Source organism: Nelumbo lutea, chromosome 8 (genome assembly GCF_056320005.1).
Source record: "Nelumbo lutea isolate HS-2025 chromosome 8, American lotus-T2T, whole genome shotgun sequence".
Classification (NCBI taxonomy): Eukaryota; Viridiplantae; Streptophyta; class Magnoliopsida; order Proteales; family Nelumbonaceae; genus Nelumbo; species Nelumbo lutea.
This window is the reverse complement of record NC_142691.1, coordinates 49,364,510-49,385,919: the sequence shown is the minus strand read 5'-3', so window position 1 is coordinate 49,385,919 and position 21,410 is coordinate 49,364,510. Positions and strand designations below refer to the sequence as shown.

Genomic DNA, 21,410 nt, shown 5'->3' with positions numbered 1-21,410 from the left:
AAGCTGCTACACCATAAAGCTATAGCCACACACCCCACCCCAATGTATTTGGTTTACCTACCTATGCCATCACCCCCCCACACACACACACAATGTGAGGTAGGCTTTACACTTTTACAGTGCAGAAGCTATACCATAAGATTCCAATTAAAAACAAAGGTATAGAATTAGAAACACAAACGGAAGAAAGAGATTGCATTCATTGATTAATTTTGCAATCACCCTACTAGAACAACCATATAAGGTGAGAACTTGAGCAATGAATTCTTCTTGTTATTTTAATGGCCCACCATATTGCCTTTTTAAAGGACATGCTTTATTATGAAGGAAAAGTATAAAATCTTCATGAGAAAAGTGGATTGGTAATAGACATATGTTCCCAAAACGCACCAAGCATTAATTCCTATTAAAGCTTCTCTATTTTCACTTGACATGTTTCTTGCTTAATACTTTCTTAAGCCATATAAAGATATTCATAGCTACAGAAATCTCCTTAGTTCTTCCACTAAGTTTGGAAAAATCTCTTTTTACCAAATAGTCTATAAAAAAGGATTCATTGGATAGGCTTAGATGCATTCAACAAACTAGTTTCCCATTCACAAACATAATCACCTCAGACTCATGGTCATATACTCTCAACTTTTAGTACATCAAAAGATTGTCCCATTATAGGTATGAATTCAAAAGGCCTACCCCAAAAATCAAAGCTTCTTTAATGGACCATAAATCACAGCACTTTCCCTATCCAAAAGAAATATTTGAATGAACCATTTCATTTTAAAAAGCCTCCAACAACCATGTATAGAAACTTCCTTCAGCACTTCTTTGGCCAAAGATAAAAAAATAGGTACCTAAACTTAGAAGTCCATAGCCCTTTTTTTTTTTTTTGTGACAAGTTCCATAAAGAATATTTTTCAAAAATGATATCAACATAAGGCTTAAATTTACTAAGGAAGAAATACATCAAGTGGAAAATAACAAGCTTTAACAGGAACAACAGCTAGATGCATTCTGGGAGCATCATCAAGTGGAAAATAACAAGCTTTAACAGGAACAACAGCTAGATGCATTCTGGGAGCATAGCTCTGTTACCAATCCAAATCTAATAGAAGATTACAAGCTTTTCCATCAAAAAAATAAATAACACATATTCACCTAAAATAAGACAATAGATCTAGCCAAACAAGCTATTTCCCTCAACTAGCAACATACACTTGAGGCTATTACATTTAGGCCCCATTCATTTGGAGCTACCTGGGAAAGTGCTACCCAAGTAAGTACATTTACCTATGTTCTTTTGTAGAGAAATGTTAGTTGGGTAAGCTGGGGCATTTTAGTCCCACATAATTTGGCCACTTTCCCCCCTCCATGGGTAAAACTTTCCTGTGTAAGTTGCCAAAAAACTTACCTGAGGGAAAGATGGCTTACCTAGGACCCACCAAAAAGCAAACACGGGAAAGTTGGTCAACTTTCCCCTCCAAACTTACCACCAAACTAATGGGGCCTTGGAATGTAACTGGCTCAATGATCTCTAATTATACTCCTATACTTGGTAGTATTCTAAATAAAATGATGGTTAATGGTCCATGGAGATTTTTCTCCAACCCTCAAATTTTTTTATTGATATTGCAACGCAATTTCAATAAAGATAAAGAAATAAGAATATACAACAGGAAGAAAAACTATACAACACATTACATGGATCACACTATCCCCCATCCAATTTTACAATGTAGCCCAAAAAAGAGGAGATCTTTCTAATCCTTGCTTTTCTAGGTTATCCTCTAAATTGTTAGCCAACCTTTGAACCCAATTAATCTTCAGCTGCATTTCTTTTGTGCACCACTTAAATTTTTTTCTCATTTTTGTAAGTCTATAGAGCTTCTTCATGCTTCACATACTACAGCCATTAACTCTGGCCAAAAGGAGTCCCCTAAAGGTGCGCCTAAGCATGCCCTTTAAATCACTGCCTGTTTGGCATCCTTTACCAATTGAATAGCAGAATGGGTACAACAATGTGAAGAAAGGTGGTTAAAACCCAAACCTAAAACTGATTGGGCCAATTCTGACCAATGCATCTTAGCTAAGACCATGAAATGGATAGTAAGAACTTTAAGAAAAATAGAAAAAATAAGGATACAGACTCAAAATGTTTTAACACGCGGATTACGCCACTAAAAGGAGTTGTTAGTTTGGCCAAAGCTGGACAGAGAACTTGAATAGAGATGAAGAATTGGCAACTTGACAGAAAGAAGAACAATTAAACATTATCAGGTAAAAAATGGATACATCAAGAATACGTGAAACCATTGATCCAAGTAGAAAATCCTATCAAAAGAGCATAACTTACTTGAACTCAAATGGTAGAAGTATGACAACCAATATTTTAAATCCATAAACCAGCCAAAATGGAAAAAAATATGAGAGTTGTCTCAATGTGAAGTGCTCCTAAAATATCTCAAAGCTTAGAGACAGGAACGTGCAAGAAACATGCAACGTGTATGGCTGGCGATTGTCAACTCCAACGACTGCTAACACCAGTGTCAAGTCTAAGAAACATGTGATGGTTAGTAGCAATAGGATCAAAAACCTTTGAATTTGATTCAACACTCCACAAACACGATGGTGTTCTGGCCTTGACCGCGAAAGGTAGAGGTGCTTTGTCAAAAATCTCATTGTCAGTAGAAGAGGCGAAGTGGTCAGTAGATTTCCTTCAAGAGCCGATCAAAGATCAAAAGATTGTGGCAAAGGAACGAAAACACGCCCACAAAGGAAAGGTGCTTCTCATTCAAATAAATAAAAACAGATGGGGTAGGTTCATCCGCTTAAGCTGTTGGAAGCTTGCTAAGAAGCTTAGAATCATTTGCATCCCCGAAGAAGCAAGGAAATTAGGTTGGAAATCTTTCATTGATGTATTAAACTCATTTCTCCCGAGTCCTAGTTTGCCAACCTCTAAAGTTCCCCTACAAGGGGATTTCCCATCCTTATCGGCTACGAGCAGAGTCGTTAAGGCTAGCGGCTCTACCCACATCTCCATAGTGAATAAACCAAGACCCTTCGGCAAATGAAAAAAGGCCTTTGTGTGCTCCAAAACTGACGACCTAACTTGGAACGAAGTGGAGCTAGGAATTTCAACAAATCTTCATTCCCCATAACTCTTACGTCTCCACCCCTTCTCCCGAAACAGAGTTGTGGGTTTTGCCTCGTCTAAAGGTGAAAGACCGAGGAGTTCACTCCATCCCCCGTTCGATACCAATCCTTGATAGAAATGCCTGGTTCTTTGCCATGATCGAAGTAGAGAAGAAAATAGGATCATCTTCTCCATCCACCTAGTCAACTCGGAGTACCAATTCACGAACTTGAGATTCCTTTGTAGCTGCAGTTGAGCCTGTGACCAATGCAAGAAACTTTCGTGTTAAGGATGAAAAAAAGGTGGCGACTGTTGCAAAGGCATGTAAAGCAAGGAAGAAGAAAAATCATTCCTTGCCAGGAAAATATAAAGGAAGAGGAGAGTAACTTTTTTCCAAGAGCCTTAAAAGGAAAAACTTTCAAAAATTGAATAAATCCGTGGCTCTTGTCTCAAAGCTCGTGCCAGAGCTTATTGTTTTGGACCCAAATGCTGCGAAGTCCCAATGGATACCCAAACCCGACCAGGTCAGGAAACCCGTCAAACCTTCGGGCTGTCACTCACCCCCATACCAAGGAGAAGGCCACTCCAAGCTAAGCCCCCCATTGACACCAACTTTCAGCAAAGAAAACATCCTTGCAACTCCCCCAAGTCCAAATGATTGCAAAAAGGGAATCCGCCGACTCCCAACTCCATCGCAGATCTCAACCCCAAGCTCCTCCAGAGAAGAATCTGAGTCGGATGAAGACCTAAGCACTTATAGGACAGAATCAGAAATGGATACTCAGGAGATAGCTCTCAACAGATCCAAAGTTCTCTTTGCAGAAAGAGAAGCGTGGGGAAGTGTAGAAATGCTGGAAGACGTCCATTTGGTAGATCCAGATTATGGAATTCTTTCCGCCAACAAAAGCTTTGAGGCTAGACGACGGAGAAACTTACCACAAAACCAGTTCGCAAATCTCTTGAACTCAACTCCCATTTCAAATCCAGAACTTTCTTTTTGTTTTTATCATTATCATGATTCACCTTCTCATTGCCACCCCTATTGTCCTAGTGTTCCAGGTTCAGGTGGCCAACTGTCCCAAGCAATGGCTTTCCCAAACAAAGGTGATTTCGTGGAGGTTTCAAGTTCAACCTCTATGTCCAAGGAACTGGTTAGCCAACCTAGGAGGGAACAGAATATTGATGTAGTCACAGAGATGGCCAAAAAATTAGGCCTCTAACAATGTGAATCCGGCAAGATTTCTAGTAAAGAATGGAACAGCACAAGAGGTAAGGGAGTTGACCACGAGACATCATGAACAAAGAAAATTTTGAAAAAGGGACCGAGAAGGGAATTAAAGAGGCTACAATGGGATATGGCTGATCAAAATTTGGAATATGCAAGAGAAGGGAGCAAAAGAACAAGTAAGGGTAACACCAATAGAGTTTAAGATGAAGATCCTGAGCTGGGATGTAAGGGGGTGAAATAAAGAGAAGCTTAGTAAAAGATACTTTCCGAAGAGAGAATCCTTACATTATTCTAATACAAGAAACCAAAAAAGAAGAGGTGGACAGGAAGTTAATCAGAGCAGTCTGGGGTTTAAAAGGCAAAAAATGGGCTGCACTCCCAGCCATAGGCACTTCAGGAGGAATCCTTATCATGTGGAGAGAAGACGTGGTTTCAGGAGTGGAAGTTGATAGAGGTGAATTCTCTCTTTCAGAGCTTTTCACAAACAAGCCAAATGCTTTCACCTGGATTCTAACAACAGTTTATGGCCCTAACGATAGAGTAGGTTTTGGGAAGGGCTGGATTCATTGCATGAACATGATGAGATTAAATGGGTTGTGGGAGGAGACTTCAAGGCTACAAGATTCAGTCAGGAACGTTCGAATGGGAAGAGGGTAAATAGAAGCATGAGGGAGTTCTCCAACTTTATATCCAGACACAAGCTGCATGAGCTCCCCCTAAGGAATGGTAACTTTACCTAGTCGAACATGTAGGAGAATGCCTTAAGTTGTAGGCTTGACAGATTCTTAATTACTTCAGATTGGGAAGCCCATTACCCCCTGACCTTTCAGGAGATCCAGCTCCCGATGTACTTCGAATCACTGGCCTATCACCTCGAGTACAGATTTGATGATTAGAGGAAAAACCCCTTTTAGGCTGGAAAAATTCTGCACGGAACACTGAATTCTGCAAACAGGTTGCCTCATGGTGGGAGGAATGCAAGACAAAAGGTTGGCCAGGGTACAGATTTTTGGAAAAATTAAAATTTGTAAAAAGGAAGCTAAAAGAATGGGCCAAAGAGGAATTTAAAGCCTTCAAGGAAGAGAAATCAGCAATCTTATCTGAATTGGATGATTTATACCAAAAGGAGCAGATTGGTCATCTAGATGAGAATGAAAGAAGGAGAAGATTTGAGCTAAGAAAATAATGGGAAAAGGTAGTAAGGAGAGAAGAAGTTTACTAGAGACAAAGATCTAGGGTCAGATGGTTAAAGGAGGGGGACAATAACTCTAGGTTCTTCCACATATATGCATCTGGGAGGCTGAAAAGAAATCTTATAACAAAATTAAAAATCAGGCAACGGGAAGTGGAGGACCCTGAGGAAATTTTTGAAGCTTTCTTATACTTCTTTAAAGATCTTTACTCAAAGAAGGAAAACTCTCCTTAAGCCTTTGGGAAGGGCTCAAACTATCGAAGGAGAACAGTTTGTGGTTAAAAAAAGAGTTTCAAGAACAAGAAGTGAAGGATGTTGTCTTTAGCATGGATGGAGATGGAGCCCCGGGCCCTGATGGTTTCCCAATTTTTTTTATCAGATTTGTTGGAACATAATCAGTTCAGATTTGATACAGGTGTTTAATGATTTTTATCATTCAGCCATTGTCAACAAAGGAAATAACTCTAATTTCATATGCTTGATTCCCAAGAGAAAGGTTACTTTAGAAGCAAAAGACTTTAGACCTATCATCTTGATTGGGAGTGTATACAAAATTTTAGCAAAGGTTCTCGCTGAAGGATTAAAGAAAGTTTTAGGTGAAATCATTTCCCCAAATAAATTTGCATTCGTCAAAGGGTGACAAATCATTGACAACATCCTAATAGCAAATGAATGCGTTGAAGAGAGAAAGTCGAATGGCAAACCAGGTGTGATTGTGAAACTCGACTTGGAAAAAGCATACAACAAAGTAGGCTGGGAGTGTCTCATGGAAATAATGAGATTAATGGGATTTGGAAACAAGTGGATTCAATGGGTCAAGGGATGTATAAGCTCCACCTGGTTCTCAGTTCTAACTAATGGGCAACCAAAAGGATATTTTAACCCTAGTAGACAAGGCTGCCCCCTCTCCCCATTGCTTTTTACTTTAGTCAGATAAATCTTTAGCCAACTGGTGAATAAGGCTATCTCTCTAGGACTATTGAGAGGTTTTGAAGTCGAACGGGAAGCCAACCCAGATATCTCATCTCCAGTTTGCCGACGATACTATCTTTTTTCTAGAGGCTAATGAAGAATTTGTATCAAATCTGAAAAGGGTCATCACCTGTTTTGAATGGATTTTTGGACTGCAAGTAAACTTCTCAAAGAACAGTATTGTTGGCCTAAATCTAGCTGGTGCTCACTCCTTGAACACTTTCACAGAGATCTTGGGATGTAAAGCAGAAAACCTCCCCTTCTTCTACCTGGGGATGCCTCTTGAAGAAAATCCGAGAAATCAAAGTTTTTGGGAACCAATTCTAGAAAAATGTGAGAAGCTAGCCACATGGAAAAGGAACTACCTGTCCAAAGGGGGGAGGGCTCACTCTAGTTAGAGCATCATTGGCAAACCTTCCCACCTACTACCACTCTATCTTCCGCATGCCCAACAAGATAGCAATTCAGGTAGAAAAACTTCAAAGAAACTTCATTTGGGAAGGAGGTGGGGAAAGGGGCTCTCACCTTGTGAAGTGGTCTCAGGCTAGCAAACCAAAGGAGGGTGGTGGATTGGGAGTAGGCCACTTGAAAGAAAGAAACACAGCTCTTCTCAGTAAATGGTTGTGGCGATTCCCTCTAGAACCAAGTGCACTTTAGACTGCTATAATTACTAGCAAATACGGGAAGCACGCCAACGGTTGGGATAGCAAGCTCCACTTGAATCAGGTCAAAGACACCCACCCTTGGAAAGGTATAATCTCAAACTACATTTTTTTCATCTCCTTCATCAGATATAAGGTGGGAAAGGGCGATACAATTAAGTTTTGGACTGACCTATGGTGGGTTAATTCTACCTTACCCAACTCCTTACCTCACCTATTCAGCCTTACCTTAAACCAAGAAGCTTCCATATCCCAAGTTTTACCACCCTCCCCCCCTTACTTCAATTGTAATCTAAATCTTAGGAGACCTCCAAGGGACCTGGAACCTAGTGAAATCACTAGCTTCTTGCACACCCTGAGAGAGGTATACCTCTCCCAAAATTCCCCTGATCTTTGTGTTTGGACCCTTCACCCATCAGGTAAGTTTTCAACCAAATCTTGCTTCAAGGCTTTAGTTAGGGAAGAACAAACTACTGATCAGTACCCCTACAAGAGGATTTGGTGTGCTAATATCCCTTCCAGGGTAATTTTTTTTGTATGGGAAGCCAGCTTAAAGAAAATCAACACTTACAACCTCCTTCAGAAAAAGAACCATGAAATATCTATCCCCCCATGTTTGTTGTTTCTGCCTTAAAGTTGGGGAATCTACCAATCACATCCAGCTTCACTGTGAGGAATCTAGAAAATTTTGTAACTTTTTTCTATCACTATTTGAATATAACTGGGTGTTCCCAAAAATTGTGGTTGAATGCTTAGGGCAATGGTCTAGAAGAGGATTAGGCAAAAGAGGGAAAACTTTATGGCAATCTGCTGCACATGCTATTTTCTGGAGCATTTGAGAAGAGAGAAACAACCGGGTGTTTACCAACAAAACAAAAAACTTTGAGGAGCTGATTTCTCTAATTTATTACAGATGCTTCTTGTGGACTTCCAACTCAATTTACTTCAGAGGAGTTATATTTGATGACCTTCAAAGAAACGCCATAAATTTTCTTCACTCTAATCATATACAGCTCATCAATTGTCGTAGTTTCAGATCTGAAGTGGAAGGGGAGACGACCTTGTATTTTGATGGGAGTGCTTTTGGAAACCCAGGTGCAGCGGGTATTGGAGGGGTAATTCAAAATAGAAATGGCATTATCAGCTGGGCTTTTAGTGGGCCGATTGGGATAGCCTCCTCAACAAAGGCCGAAGTCATGGCAGCTCTAACCGGCATCAGGATTGCAAAAGACATGGGCTTACTAAACCTTACCATTAAAGGAGATTCAGCCAACGCCACTAATTGGCTTTCTAATCCTGACAGTGGGCCTTGGGCCTTAGCTCACTACCTGGCTGAAGCGAGAGACATCCTCTCTTTTTTAAATGCTCATGTAGTCTGGATTCCGAGGGAGCTAAATTCTGAAGCTCACAGTCTAGCTAAATCTGGCGCCCACAGGGATTACCTTTTTAGTGATAGCCTTCTGCCTATGTAACTTTCTGAGTGCTTAATTGTTGTGTACACTCATGTACCTCTTCTTTATTTCGAATAAAGTTAACCATTTTATCAAAAATAAATAAACCAGCCAACCATAGCACCTGGGCCTTGGGCCTTAGCTCACTACCTGGCTGAAGCGAGAGACATCCTCTCTTTTTGCCTTGGGCCTTAGCTCACTACCTGGCTGAAGCGAGAGACATCCTCTCTTTTTTAAATGCTCATGTAGTCTAGATTCCGAGGGAGCTAAATTCTGAAGCTCACAGTCTAGCTAAATCTGGCACCCACAGGGATTACCTTTTTAGTGATAGCCTTCTGCCTATGTAACTTTCTGAGTGCTTAATTGTTGTGTACACTCATGTACCTCTTCTTTATTTCGAATAAAGTTAACCATTTTATCAAAAATAAATAAACCAGCCAACCATAGCACCTGGGTAACAAGTTTTGCCCCTTCACCCCCATTCTGCCACATTCCTCACTTTTATCAGTAACAACAACCAAAGAGAGATTTATTAATGTAGAATGAAACCAGTATAACAGTATAACCCCTATGGCCAAAGAAAGAGAAAGGGACCACAGTTCAAAGCTCAACCCATAAAAAACAAAAAATAGAGCATAAATAAAGTGGTTACCAGCCTAACCAAGGTGCAAAAATTGATGGTTTGATGAATTGTTGTTATCTAGATATCTTGCTCTTCTCTACAAAGTTACAGTCATGATAGGACCCATGAAATCAGTACCCATTTTATCAAATCCCAATATGGCTCAGACACATTCAAAAACACAGCACAAAAGTTTAGTAACAGAGATTGAAAAATTAGAAGAGATTGAAAAATAAATAAATTATCTATCCTACATCAAGAAATTATAAACAAAATCCAACCCCTTTCATCTCACAAGTAAACATTACAACATAGCAAACGGTTAAGTAGAGAAAATGACTAAGAACGAAGAACAAAAAAATGTGAGGGGCGAGAGAGAACAAAGAAAAAAAATAAACATACACATACCCAAGAGATCGACCACTGGCTAAGGAGGCATTCTGGTAAGGTTTTTTAGGAAGATCTTACAAAAGCCCAAGACTTCAAAAGACTGATGAGCTTTTGCAGGTAGATCTTCAAAGACCAAAGATTGTTTTGTTGCAATTTTTTTAAATATCTTCTCAAAAGCTAGAAACACCAGAAGAATGTTTAGCAAGCACGCTTGTGGGTCCCTCTTACATACATGTGAAATGTCATGTGTAGAACCCCTACTAACACATTCAAACATACAAATAATATCTCCCTAGGGAGGAAGGGGGAGAAGGATTAAGGTGATTAATTTGGCCCTGCTTTGTAAATGGATCTGGAGATTTGCCAATGAAAGGGGAGCCTGGTGGAGAAGCCTGATAGCTTCTAAATTCGGGGTTGAATGGGGAAACTGGAGAACAAGAGCCCCCCTCCTAACTGGGGCTACTCTTTATGCAAAAGCATCATGAAGTTCTTCCCCTTGTTTGATGGGGGAATCAGTCTCAAAGTTGGTAAAGGGGATAGAGTTAAATTCTGGAAAGATCATTGGTGTCTAGACCATACCTTGGCTGAAGAGTTTCCACTCATCTATCAATGTGCCACCAACTAGAATGCTTCGGTGGCTGATTTATACACAGTTTTGGGCAATGAGGTGACTTGGGTTCCCCAGTTCAGAAGAGGTCTTTTTGATTGAGAAGTTCAAGAAGCTACGGAGGTTGTTGGAAACTTTACAGGTTCAAAACATTGACTATAATCAGGATGATCAATGGAATTGGGTCTGATCCAAAGAGGGTAATTTCTCAGTAAAATCTATGGTCAATAGACTCAGTAGTAAAGTGGCAGTGGGGGACTTTCCTGCTGAGAAGGTTTGGACAATGGCCTTAAATAAATGTCTGTCCGGAACTAATCTTGAAAGAAATGTCTATCCAGAACTAACCTTGAAAGAAGAGACTTGTGGATCCCAAATAAGCCTTGTGCCCTTTGTGATGATCATCATGAGTCTATGGATCATCTATGCATTCATTGCCTGTTTGCCGCCCAGGTATGGTACCACTTCTTGAAGGCTGTGGGGATATGTTGGGTCATGCCAAAATCTACTAAGGATTTGCTCTGTAGCTGGAAGATCAGTAATTTGAAGAAAAGAGGGAAACTGGTCTGGACCTCCATCCCAGCAGCAGTGATTTGGGCTATTTCGTCTGAGAGAAACAACAGAAATTTTAAACAAAGAGTGAGGACCTAAGGAAATTTGTCAGATGGCTGTTGGTGAACTGATATCCTTGATTTCAGTCACCCCAGAGAATTCAAACATATAAATGTAGCTCAATTACTGAGAAATCAGTCAATTTGGTGCCTGTAATGGGTGGTTCTCAGGCTTGCCTTGTTGTTGGCAGGTTCTGTTTTGTACTCTTAAAAGTTTAATCTAATAAATTTACCTTACCTTTTCAAAAAAAAAGTATTTGTGGTTCCCACTTACACATTTACACCTACACAAAATATTAAAGTGGGCCCCACCCATGCATTTCCCTATCTACACATTGACATATGTGATTATCACCTATCAGCCCCACTCATGCATTCACCTATACAAAAAAACAATGTAAGCCCTGCATAGTTCATCACATAACAAGTCATACTTCATTCTACACTTCTAATACTCCAACACATCATTTAAATAATAATTAAGGATGGAAGGCCCATTAACATTAAGCCATCTTGCAACACCAATGATCTATGCAACACCATATTACATTCCCTGAGAATAATCTCTAATCCAACATGGAAGGCCCATTAACATTAAGCCATCTTGCAACACCAATGATCTATGCAACACCATGTTACATTCCCTGAGAATAATCTCTAATCCAACTTATATTTGGAGCTTGAAGAAACTGTACAGTAGAACATTCGGAAACTTCAGCCTTCTGGAAGCCTTTTTTTATCAACAACAAAGGAAATATCTCATTAATTAGATAAAAAAAACAGATTACAACAAGAAGTTGTGAAAATAAAAACCAGCTTTAGAAGCTGACCCAAACCAAGATTACATTTGAGCCCAAAACATGTGTTTTATGAACCCCTTGTTTGGCAAAGCTATCTGCCAAACTGTTGGTAGTTATCCTTTGACAGCCATTTAAATCTCCTGAATTAATTCCTCAAATGTCATGTCACCCCCTTCCCCATATGCAGCCATTTTACCACAGTTTTTGAGTCTCCCTCAATATCAGTCTACTAATACGCCATTCTTTTGCCTTCTCAACCCCATCACCTTGCTCCACAGGACTGGATCTGGAAGCCTTGTATCCAAATTGCAATAGTTCTCTAATCCTATTAATGGAGTTATTTTACCACAGTTTTTGAGTCTCCCTCAATATCAGTCTACTACTACCCCTTTCTTTTGCCTTCTCAACCCCATCACCTTGCTCCACAGGACTGGATCTGGAAGCCTTGTATCCAAATTGCAAAATTTCTCTAATACTATTGATGGAGTTCACCTTAATTGCAGTTGAATATTTATTTCTATTGCAACAAGCCTTGCACTTTGTTTAATTAGGAGTCCTTGTCTTCGCTTCAGCATGGATGGATACGTCCTAATATTTACTATTTAGCTTTATATTGCCTCTATGCATCTAATCACTTTATCTCCTGTTATGGTCCAGTTTAAATATATTAGGTGAGGTAATGGCATACTTCCACAAGTCTATATCTTGCCCTTGGGGCTATGAAGGAATTTCCCCTTACCTCTGGTTGTATTAAAACCCTTCCTACATGGATCAGGTATTGCATTCTGGATGCAAACAGGAGAGACAGATGGCTTGTTTGAGATTGAAAATCTTTAATCTGTCTTGAGACAAGATATGAAATTATTTGATACAGAAGACAGGGATTCAAACATCAAATTTCGTATCTCAACTGATGCTATACTCGTGCAGGATGCCATAGGTGATAAGGTACACAACTGAATGTGTTATAGGACAACTGGTGCCTGGTGGAAGACCAAATTATCTGGAGTCTGAATAAGACCACTGAAATTGTGTTTCCTTTTTCCTTTTAATCTAAATGCAGACAGGCCATGCTTTGCAGTACCTTGCTCAGTTCTGTGTTGGCATTATTATAGGATTTACAACAGTATGGCAACTTTCACTTGTCATCTTCACTGTTGTTCCATTGATGGTTATTTCTGGTGGAGAGTATGGCCGGTATGCAATAATCATGTCAACCTGGTCAAGAAAAGGTGAGGCAGCTTATGCTGAAGATGGGAAGGTTGCAGAAGAGGTAAACTCATTACCTTTGTCTCAGCTCAAGTTTACATTCCCTAATGTGGTATTGTATAGATATTGCCTTCAAAGTTTAAAAGCTTGATTGCATGGTGACACTACCTTCACTCAAGTATTGAGTTGACCTAGCCTGGTGAACAGAACTCTTCGGTATATAAACCATTTCTAGGATATTGCCTAATTCCCTTTTAGTCTATATTGGAGGGTTATTATAAGAATACAAATCCTGTTGCATATGGTTGAGAAGATTATTTTAGCATATATGAAAGCCAAATAGCATCAACTAAGTTCCAATTAGTGGCCCATGAAGTTGACTAAACTTTTTAATCTTCCAATCTTGTTTCACATGCATTGAACTGATATAGGTTTTTTTATCAATAACTCTGAAAATTTCCATTAATTAAGAAGCTTTAATATACAACAAGAAATTACAAAGAAATCAGCATAGAAGCTGACCCAAGACAACTGATATAGTTTTCCTTTCCATGGATCAGATTATTTCACAGGTTCGTGCAGTGTATTCTTTTGTGGGGGAAGAAAAGCAACTGAAGAATATTCCAAGTCACTCACAAGAGCTGTCAATTTAGGGAAAAGGAGTGGAATTGTGAAAGAAGTGGGTATTGGATCCATACATGGCCTCTCGTTTTATTCTTGGGCAGTATTTCTCTGGTATGCTGGCATCCTTGTCAGGCATAGGGATACTGATGGTGGCAAACCTTCAGAGGACCACTCTTGATACCTAAGACATTGAAACTTCTAGGTTTTTCAGTTTAGCAAACCTTCTATTTCTCTGAGAATCACTCTTGCATGACCAAATCAGAGGACCACAGTTAATTATTTGATATCCCACCGTTCACCTAAACTGGATTTACCAGGCTACAAAAACCAGGAAGCAAATTATTCTCTGCCTCTATTGTTCTCCATTGAAGTGCATAAATCAGAGATTCAAGATTATAATTGAAGACTGAGCAACCCGTCTATAGACAAAGGGGAAATGTGCATTCCATTTAAATGAAAAATAAATAATTAGGGATCTATGCATAGAATAATTGATTATGATTTAAAAAATCATAATGGTAATGCTTACTTGATGAAAACTACACAAGTAGTCAATTTTCTCATATTTCAGAATGGTTGAGCATTCCCAAACCATTAAACACCAAATTTAACCATTGCTGTAATGGAACTACCTTTCATAATGTTAATGCTTACTTGATAAAAACTACACAAGTAGTCAATTTTCTCATATTTCAGCATGGTTGAGCATTCCCAAACCAAACACCAGATTTAACCATTGCTGTAATGGAACTACCTTTCATTATTGGTTTCACCTGCATTATTTGCTTATATCTATTATTGATCCCATTCTCAATCCACCTCCGAATTTCATCAGAAAATCCAGCATCACCTGCTGAACTCAGTGTATCACAAACTAATCTATATGTATATTCTCTAGGAATTGACCCACCTTCAACTAGCTCAACAAGAAAATCCCGTGCCTCCAAAACTCTTCCCGCTTCACATAATGCATGTATGATAGGGGTGTAAGAGCTTGTAGTGGGTATCCCATGGTTCATCAATTTCATCCTGTTTAAAATCTCAATGGCCTTGTCAATCTCATTTGTTTTGCCATAATACCTAATAAATGAATTGTAGGTAACCCAGTTAGGGATACATCCTCTCTGAATCATATCATCAAAAAGTTCTAATGCCCTGTCAATCCTATAGGTCTTGCAACAGCAATCAATTAAACAATTATAAGTAACAACATCAGGAACAAAACCTTTAAGCAACATTATCCGAAACAAGTGGTTTGCCTCCCACAACCTCCTCCTAGTGGCCTTGCGGCACCCAGTCAGCATGCTATGCTTACAATAAGAGCTAATCAAAATAGTGTATGTAAATATATCAGGAGGGCATCTAAAACCAGGCAATTCCATTTGTTCCAATAAAAATTTTGCCTGCTTAAAATTCCCAACTTTACAAAGAGCACATATGACTGTATTATAGGCATAAACATCAGGTTTACAATGCAGCTGCTTCATCCGATAAAATGCTGCCAATGCTTCATTGGCTAAGCCCTCCTCTCCAAGAACTTTTATCAAACAGGTGATAGTAGCAGTTGTCACAAGTTGTCCATTACCTTTTCCAGCCATTTCTTTAAGAAAATTCCACAGCATTTTCAGCCTATTCCCTTTTGCCAATACACAGGCCATCTCCCTACAAGTACTCTCATTATGGATAAATTCAAATTGGGATTCAACCCAATAATAGAATTGTAACGCCTTTTCTAATCCTAAGTTGACCTTCTCAGGATCTCTGTATGCAGCAGGGCCAAAAAAACGCAAACCATCCCGAAGATTATCAGATTCTAATCGTAGATTTCTCTGTCTAAGAGGTGTCCGGTGCCTAAAACCTTTTTGGCGTCCAACTGATCTAGCAGATTGGAAAAAGAATCTGGGAATGGATCTCAAAACCTCACAGACAGTCTCAAAAGTCCATGGATTGAAATTGAGCCTAGTAATTGAGGCGACAGTTTGAGCATCAAAAGGCCTGTCTTGAAGCATAACAACCATCACCTGACTCACAAGGGAAGTACGAGGAAGATTGAGAGATTTTAACCACGGAATTGAAGGGGAAGAAGCATAACGACGTCTTTGAATAGGGAATATGAGAGGTTGTCGCCGTGGGAGGAGTAACAGTAGTAGATAATCAACAGTTCTTGATATTCTCAGAAAGGAGGAAGGCACCAGCATTTCACTGTCACAGATTTTGGTTAGTCCCCACTGTGAAAAAGAAAGAGAGTTTTTGGAAGGGTAAGCAAATACAGTTGAGATCAAGTTACAGCGAACTATTTGGGCGGATTCGGAAATTGATGCATTGGTCGTGGAGAAATTTGTGAAACATTAACAAATGTTAAACCCTAACCCTAAGGAACTATTTGGGCGTGGAAATATACATTTAAAAGCCTAATGCATCAATGGAGTCTGAAAAACAAAATGAGAAATGGGGGTTGATTATACCTGAACACGGTAAAGAACGGCGTGTATCGATGAAAAAGGAGAACACGGTGAAAAGCCTGAACTGAGCGGCGAGTCTCGATCAGTACTTGTGAAAAGAAGAATAAGAAGTAAAGACGAGTTAAGGAAGAAATATACTCAAGCTTTTTGTGCCGTTGAACAGAGGGAGATTACGTGTACCGTTGAGCAGAGAGAGAGAGAACGAAGATCGACGAAAGAATGAGAGGGGCGATGTTCATGGGAGACATCTCATGCCTATATAGTATATAGTATTATGTAAGGGAGATGTTCCAAATTCACGGAGGTAGTGTGCAGGTGGACGTGGACAGAGTTCTCATAGACAGGAAATACAGAATCTTGTTATATATTTGTGGCCTTGTGGGATAAACTATCACTCTACCCCTTTATCTCGCGTGTGATTTGATCACGCGGGTTCGTTTTATTAAGAAGATTTGCTCTTCACACATGGGGCCTCACACGCACATCCTATCATGCATTGAAAGCATCTCCCATATTTATTGATTATTAACTTATTATTCACATGGTCCAATGCATGGTGGATGTGCCTGTGAGGGGCAGATGCCGTTACTTTTATGAAGGCTCCGTTTGGTAAGAGTACAAGTACAAATATTTATTGGTCATTATTCACGGGAAATGTTTCAATGCATGGTGGATGTGCCTACGAGGCATCCATTTGTGAGGAGCAGATCCCGTCACTTTTATTAAGGCTCCATTTGATAAGAGTACACGTACAAATATTTATTAGTCAGAGAGGACCCGTGGGATGCACGGACTTGATTATGATTAGGATGGAGTTTTATGACATTTCCAATTAAGTAGTGTATATCTCAGTTCAATTCAAGTATTACTTTTTGGGTTATGTCTAATTTATCTAATCACAAATTAAGTTGCCCTTAGTGAGAGTGGTCATTTTCCTATTCTCTGGATTTTTGTATTATTTTTTTATCTTAATGCTAATTTTAATTACTTTTTTGAGAAATAATTTTTATTGGTTTATTGTTATCTATTGTGTTATTTTTAGTTAGAATTATAAAAAGCATATAAATAATAATTTTATAAACTACTTTTGCATTTTGACCTTAACAATGGCCTCTCCTATAGTTTTGAAAAAAAAAAAAGAAGTGTGAATACCTCCTTTCACTTGGCATTTCAATAACAAAGACACTTAAGTTACCAAAATACCATTTATCATTGTTGATGAATTATCATACATAATTTAAAATTTAAACTTTACCCTTCACCAATTTATTTTGCCAAACAACTTCCAAAGAAGGTATTTGCACCTTCCTTCAAAAACAATGGGGGAGGATTTTGTTAAGGTCAAAACATTGGGGAGTTTCATAGGATTGTTAGAAAATCCAACTAGGTTTTTATAATTTTTCTTATTTTTAAATGGAATTTAATTGATTTCAAAATAATTAAACTATATTTAAGATTAATATTTTATATTAATTTTTGAAATTATTAAAATTAAATTTATTTAAGTATATTAATTTTTATTTTTTAATAGTACTTAAGTTGATTTTAAATTAGTAAAAATTAATTATAAAACTGATAATTGTTAGATAATATTATATTAGTTTCAGATTAATTTTAAATTGATATTAGTTTTTAATTTGTCTTATTATTTTTATTATATTAATTAAAAATAAGTAATAATTATTTTATTTTCTTAAGTAACTTACTAAATTATTTTTATTATGAATAATTAACTTCTATTGTTTTTAAATGGAATATAAATAGATTATAACTTTAAATGGAAATAGATTGTTTAGTGTAATAATATATCATTGAATATCTTAATTTCAATATAACTAATCTTTACTAATAATTACAATTTAATGTATATATATCTAATATATATAAAAAATTCTAGTTAAATTGAAATGAATTATGTGAAATTTAATAGAGTAATAGAGGTGAAAGAGAGTTAGTGAGATTAGTTATTGAATGAGAGAGATAATGGCATAATTAATGAGGAGGTTGATGGTGCGCAATCCGGCCGGTCCTAGCTGTCAACGATCTTGTCTCTGACTGGAGCAACGGGTAGCCTGAAACAGAGAAAATAAGGGAACTCCAGGAGGAACCCAGTGAGATAACTTCGAAGCTCAAGTTAGTATTCTCTCAAAGGCAAGATAAAGACCAGATAGTGCAAAGTTCACATACCTTGTTGTTGAGGGTAGGGGGCCTTTTATAACCACTTCACACACTCACTCCGAGGCCTCTGTCAGGTCGGGTATGATTAATTCTGTGTTTCTGCCAGTTCGGGTGTCATCCTTTCTGCTGGGACGGAACCGCCACTGCTCCTTGTCGGAGCCGTCTCTGTAACTGGAGATGGCGATGTCAGGTGACCATTTGAAGTGCGGCTGTCAAGCGTCAGATCCCAAGTCAGTCAGGTGCGCCGCCCCTAGGTACGAACTTCCTCGGTGTTAGGCATAGTACGGTTTGTTTTAGTTTGGCGTCCTGGAGGCGAAGTGCTGGAGTGGTGAGCGAGGTGAAGTCTTGAGTTCGGAGGTATGTCCCGAACTGTCATAGGGCATGTCAGTTCGGTGAGGTGTATCCCGAACTGCTATAAGGTAGGCCAGTTCGGTGAGGTGTGTCCCGAACTGCTATAAGGCAGGCCAGTTCGGGTTTGGCTCAGGGCCTAAGGGAGAGTTCGGGTTCCCAGTAGTGAGTTCAGACTGCTGGTAGGTAGTTCGGACCGCTGGTTCCTTCATGCCTTAGGCGCGCTGTTGTGCCGAGTTGTTGCCTTTGCCACGTGTTGCGTAATTACGAGGTCAGGCCAAATCTTCCTTCATCAATTGCCCCCCACTCCTCGTGCTAAGGGTCTTGCCCTGGCGTGGGGAGTTCGCGAGGTGGCAGGTGGATTTGTCCCGTACTTCGAATCTTGATAGCGCGAGGTGTATTGTCAGGGTTCTTCGGGCTTCTCAAGCACCAAAAAGGCGGGAGACGCGCCTACCTTCTTACGAATGCTAACAGATGTGGTGGTGCACGCTTATTTCGAATTTCAGAAAAGCGCACCGTTAGGAGCGTGACAATGGGTCTTTTCGATTTTGAAAATATGCACCGTTGCCGTTTCAAAAGGAGAGGAGACGTGCGTGGCATTTTGTCATTTTCAGAAAGACGTGCATCGTCATTTCGTCAGTTTCAGAAAGATGTGCGCTAGCATTTCATCAGTTCCAGAAAGACGTGCGCCAATCACGTCTCGGTCTCAGGGGACGTGCGGTTAGCGTGAATGCAGGCAGTCAGATTTGGCTCTGATCTCCACTGTTGGTTCTCGGTTACTGTGGGTATAAATAGTAGGGGACCCCATTCACTTTGTCACTTCTGCATTTTGCTTCTTGAACTCACGTCCAACTTTCAGCTCGCGTCTAGGCTTTTTAGTTCACCTTCGAGGTTTTTTTGCTTGTTCCAGTTTCTAGAGTCTTCAAACCTTTTTTCGGGTGAGTACTTTACTGGAATCCGCCTTTCTCCTTGATGTCTAGCTTGGATAGCTTAGACAGTTCTTCAAGTGGGTCTGATGTAGGTTCTACGAACCGAGTCGCATCCCCCGATGGCCTTAGTGAACTTGAGGTGGAACTTGAGGACGAGTTTGAACCCGTAGGCCGAGCCGCTTCGGGCAATTTGGCGTCTACCTCTCGTCGAGGTCGGATGCTAGATAGGTTTGGTCCTTCGGCCATGACACCCAAGGGGCTCCAATCTCTTATTATCTCTTACAATTTGCCTAGGGGGTACGCCTATTTCATTCCTTCGGGTAGCTTTCCGTGGGAACACGGTCTTGATGAGATCGTGATATTTCGGGAGCAGCTTGCTGCGGGGCTGCGATTGCCTTTCCACCCCTTTCTTGTCGAGTTCATAAACCACTTCGGCGTTACCATTGGCCAGCTTCACCCGAACTCTATTTGCAACTTGGTGGGGACAATCTCCCTTTTTTGTGACCAGGGCTTCCCTTTAGATTTGGAGATATTCTCCTCCATTTTAATGCACAAGAAACAAGCGGATTCTCTTCCCAGGAGTAGGCGGGCATATTACCTGTCTCCTCGACCGGGTTTTAAGCTTTTGCACGAACTTCCCAACAAGGTCCCGACGTGGAAGTGGGACTACTTCGGGGTGCGAAGTGCACAAGGGTGGCCTTTTCAGACCGGGTGGGGGATGACTGCCCCTGATTTCAGTGTCACTCTTGATAAAGAGACAGTGAAGGGCCTTCGGCAATGGGCACGGGTAGGGCTAAAATGCCATCAGTACCTGACGGAGGCCAAACTCATTGCGACCGGCCTGAGTTCGGGTAGGTTCCTTGCTCAGAGGTTTCTTGTTTCACTTTGTTCTTTCATTTTTTCTGATGTCGAACTCTTTTTTGCAGGTGTAATGGACTCGGAGAGGACTCATGGCGGGCACCTGTTCCAAGGCATGAAGAGGAGGAAGCGGGTCGCCAAGCGAACTTGTTCCGAGTTGCCCCAGGAGGCGGAGCCTCAAGTTCCAGACTATACGTCAGATCCGCCCGAGGGGCCCGAGGTGGCTCCTTCAATGCAGGAAGCGGCAGGGGCCCCTTATGCCGAGACAACTCACACGGGTGCCCCCGCCTACTCTAGTGCTCCCGCTTGCTCTGGGTCAGCTCATACACGAGCTGGGCCCTCAGGCTCGGGAGCTCAAGGGGAGTTCAGGAGCGTGCTGTCGCCAAATTACGCTCTTCAGAAGAGTAGGGAGGCCACTTTCCCCGAGGAGATCACGGCGTGGATCGATCTTCCCTTGAACTAGATCGCCTGTCATGCCGCAACTCATGCTATGGTGGTGAGTCAAATTTCTTGCCAGTCCTTTGTTTTTATCCTTCTTGTTGTCGTTCTCTTAATCACTAGTTCCTTTTGGTAGGTGAACTCTTCTATTCACGCCTTAGCGGCCCAGGTGGAGAGGAGCTCGAGGCAGGCGCAAGCTGCCGAAGAGGCCCTTCATGCTGCCAAGGCGACTACCTGAGTTGCTGAGGCGGCTGCTCATGCTGTTGAGGAGGTTACTCGTGCTGCTATGGCCAGGCAGGCGAGGTCTCAGAGGGATGCCGAGGCCATGGGGTGGTTGTGAAGCATATGGCAAACCTGAGGCTGGATCTGCAGCATCAAGTCGAATACCTTCAGAAGGACATAAGGGAGAAAATGCAGATCTTTTCCCAAGGCATCGAAGATGCCAAGAAGAAGGCCGTTGATGACTACATCGCCTCGCCGCGCTTTGACGACCTGATGGTGGATTCTTACAGAAGGGGATTCAAACTGAGTCAGTGGATGATCTAGAACACGTACCCCGAGCTCGATATTAGTGCCATATTTACTTCGCGTATAACTCAGGAGATGACCAACGCTGCTGATGGCGAGCCGGATTCCGAGGGCGAGGCAGGACCTTCGGGTGTTGTTGAAGTGCCATCTGATGAGGAAGAAGTAACTCCAGGC

At 40.6% G+C, this 21,410-nt stretch overlaps 2 protein-coding genes across 7 annotated transcripts in view; both read right to left on the bottom strand.

The window, feature by feature from the left end:
• LOC148844088 (7-dehydrocholesterol reductase-like protein) overlaps positions 1–16,445 on the bottom strand; it is a 32,367-nt gene extending 15,922 nt beyond the window's left edge. Inside the window, exons 1-3 of one of the 6 annotated variants that reach the window (XM_088956774.1) lie at positions 16,096–16,293; positions 15,961–16,021; positions 10,600–10,858 (exon numbers count right to left, since the gene is read on the bottom strand). In XM_088956774.1, the coding sequence (XP_088812900.1) occupies positions 10,600–10,674 (75 nt within the window). In that variant the 5' untranslated portion in view covers positions 10,675–10,858; positions 15,961–16,021; positions 16,096–16,293. Of the gene's footprint in view, positions 1–10,599; positions 10,859–15,960; positions 16,022–16,095 lie in introns of all 6 variants that reach the window. The other 5 variants (XM_088956775.1, XM_088956779.1, XM_088956778.1 and 2 more) reach the window with 5 other exon arrangements.
• LOC148844089 (pentatricopeptide repeat-containing protein At1g77405-like) lies at positions 13,921–15,920 on the bottom strand. Its single transcript, XM_088956773.1, has one exon. It carries the CDS (start codon positions 15,691–15,693, stop codon positions 14,188–14,190), a length of 1,506 nt encoding a protein of 501 aa, XP_088812899.1. The 5' UTR covers positions 15,694–15,920; the 3' UTR covers positions 13,921–14,187.
• Positions 16,446–21,410: the final 4,965 nt, after the last annotated feature.

Excerpts from the sequence above, each read along its gene's own strand:
- LOC148844089 (XM_088956773.1), bottom strand. The coding sequence starts at position 15,693 with ATGCTGGTGCCTTCCTCCTTTCTGAGAATATCAAGAACTGTTGATTAT.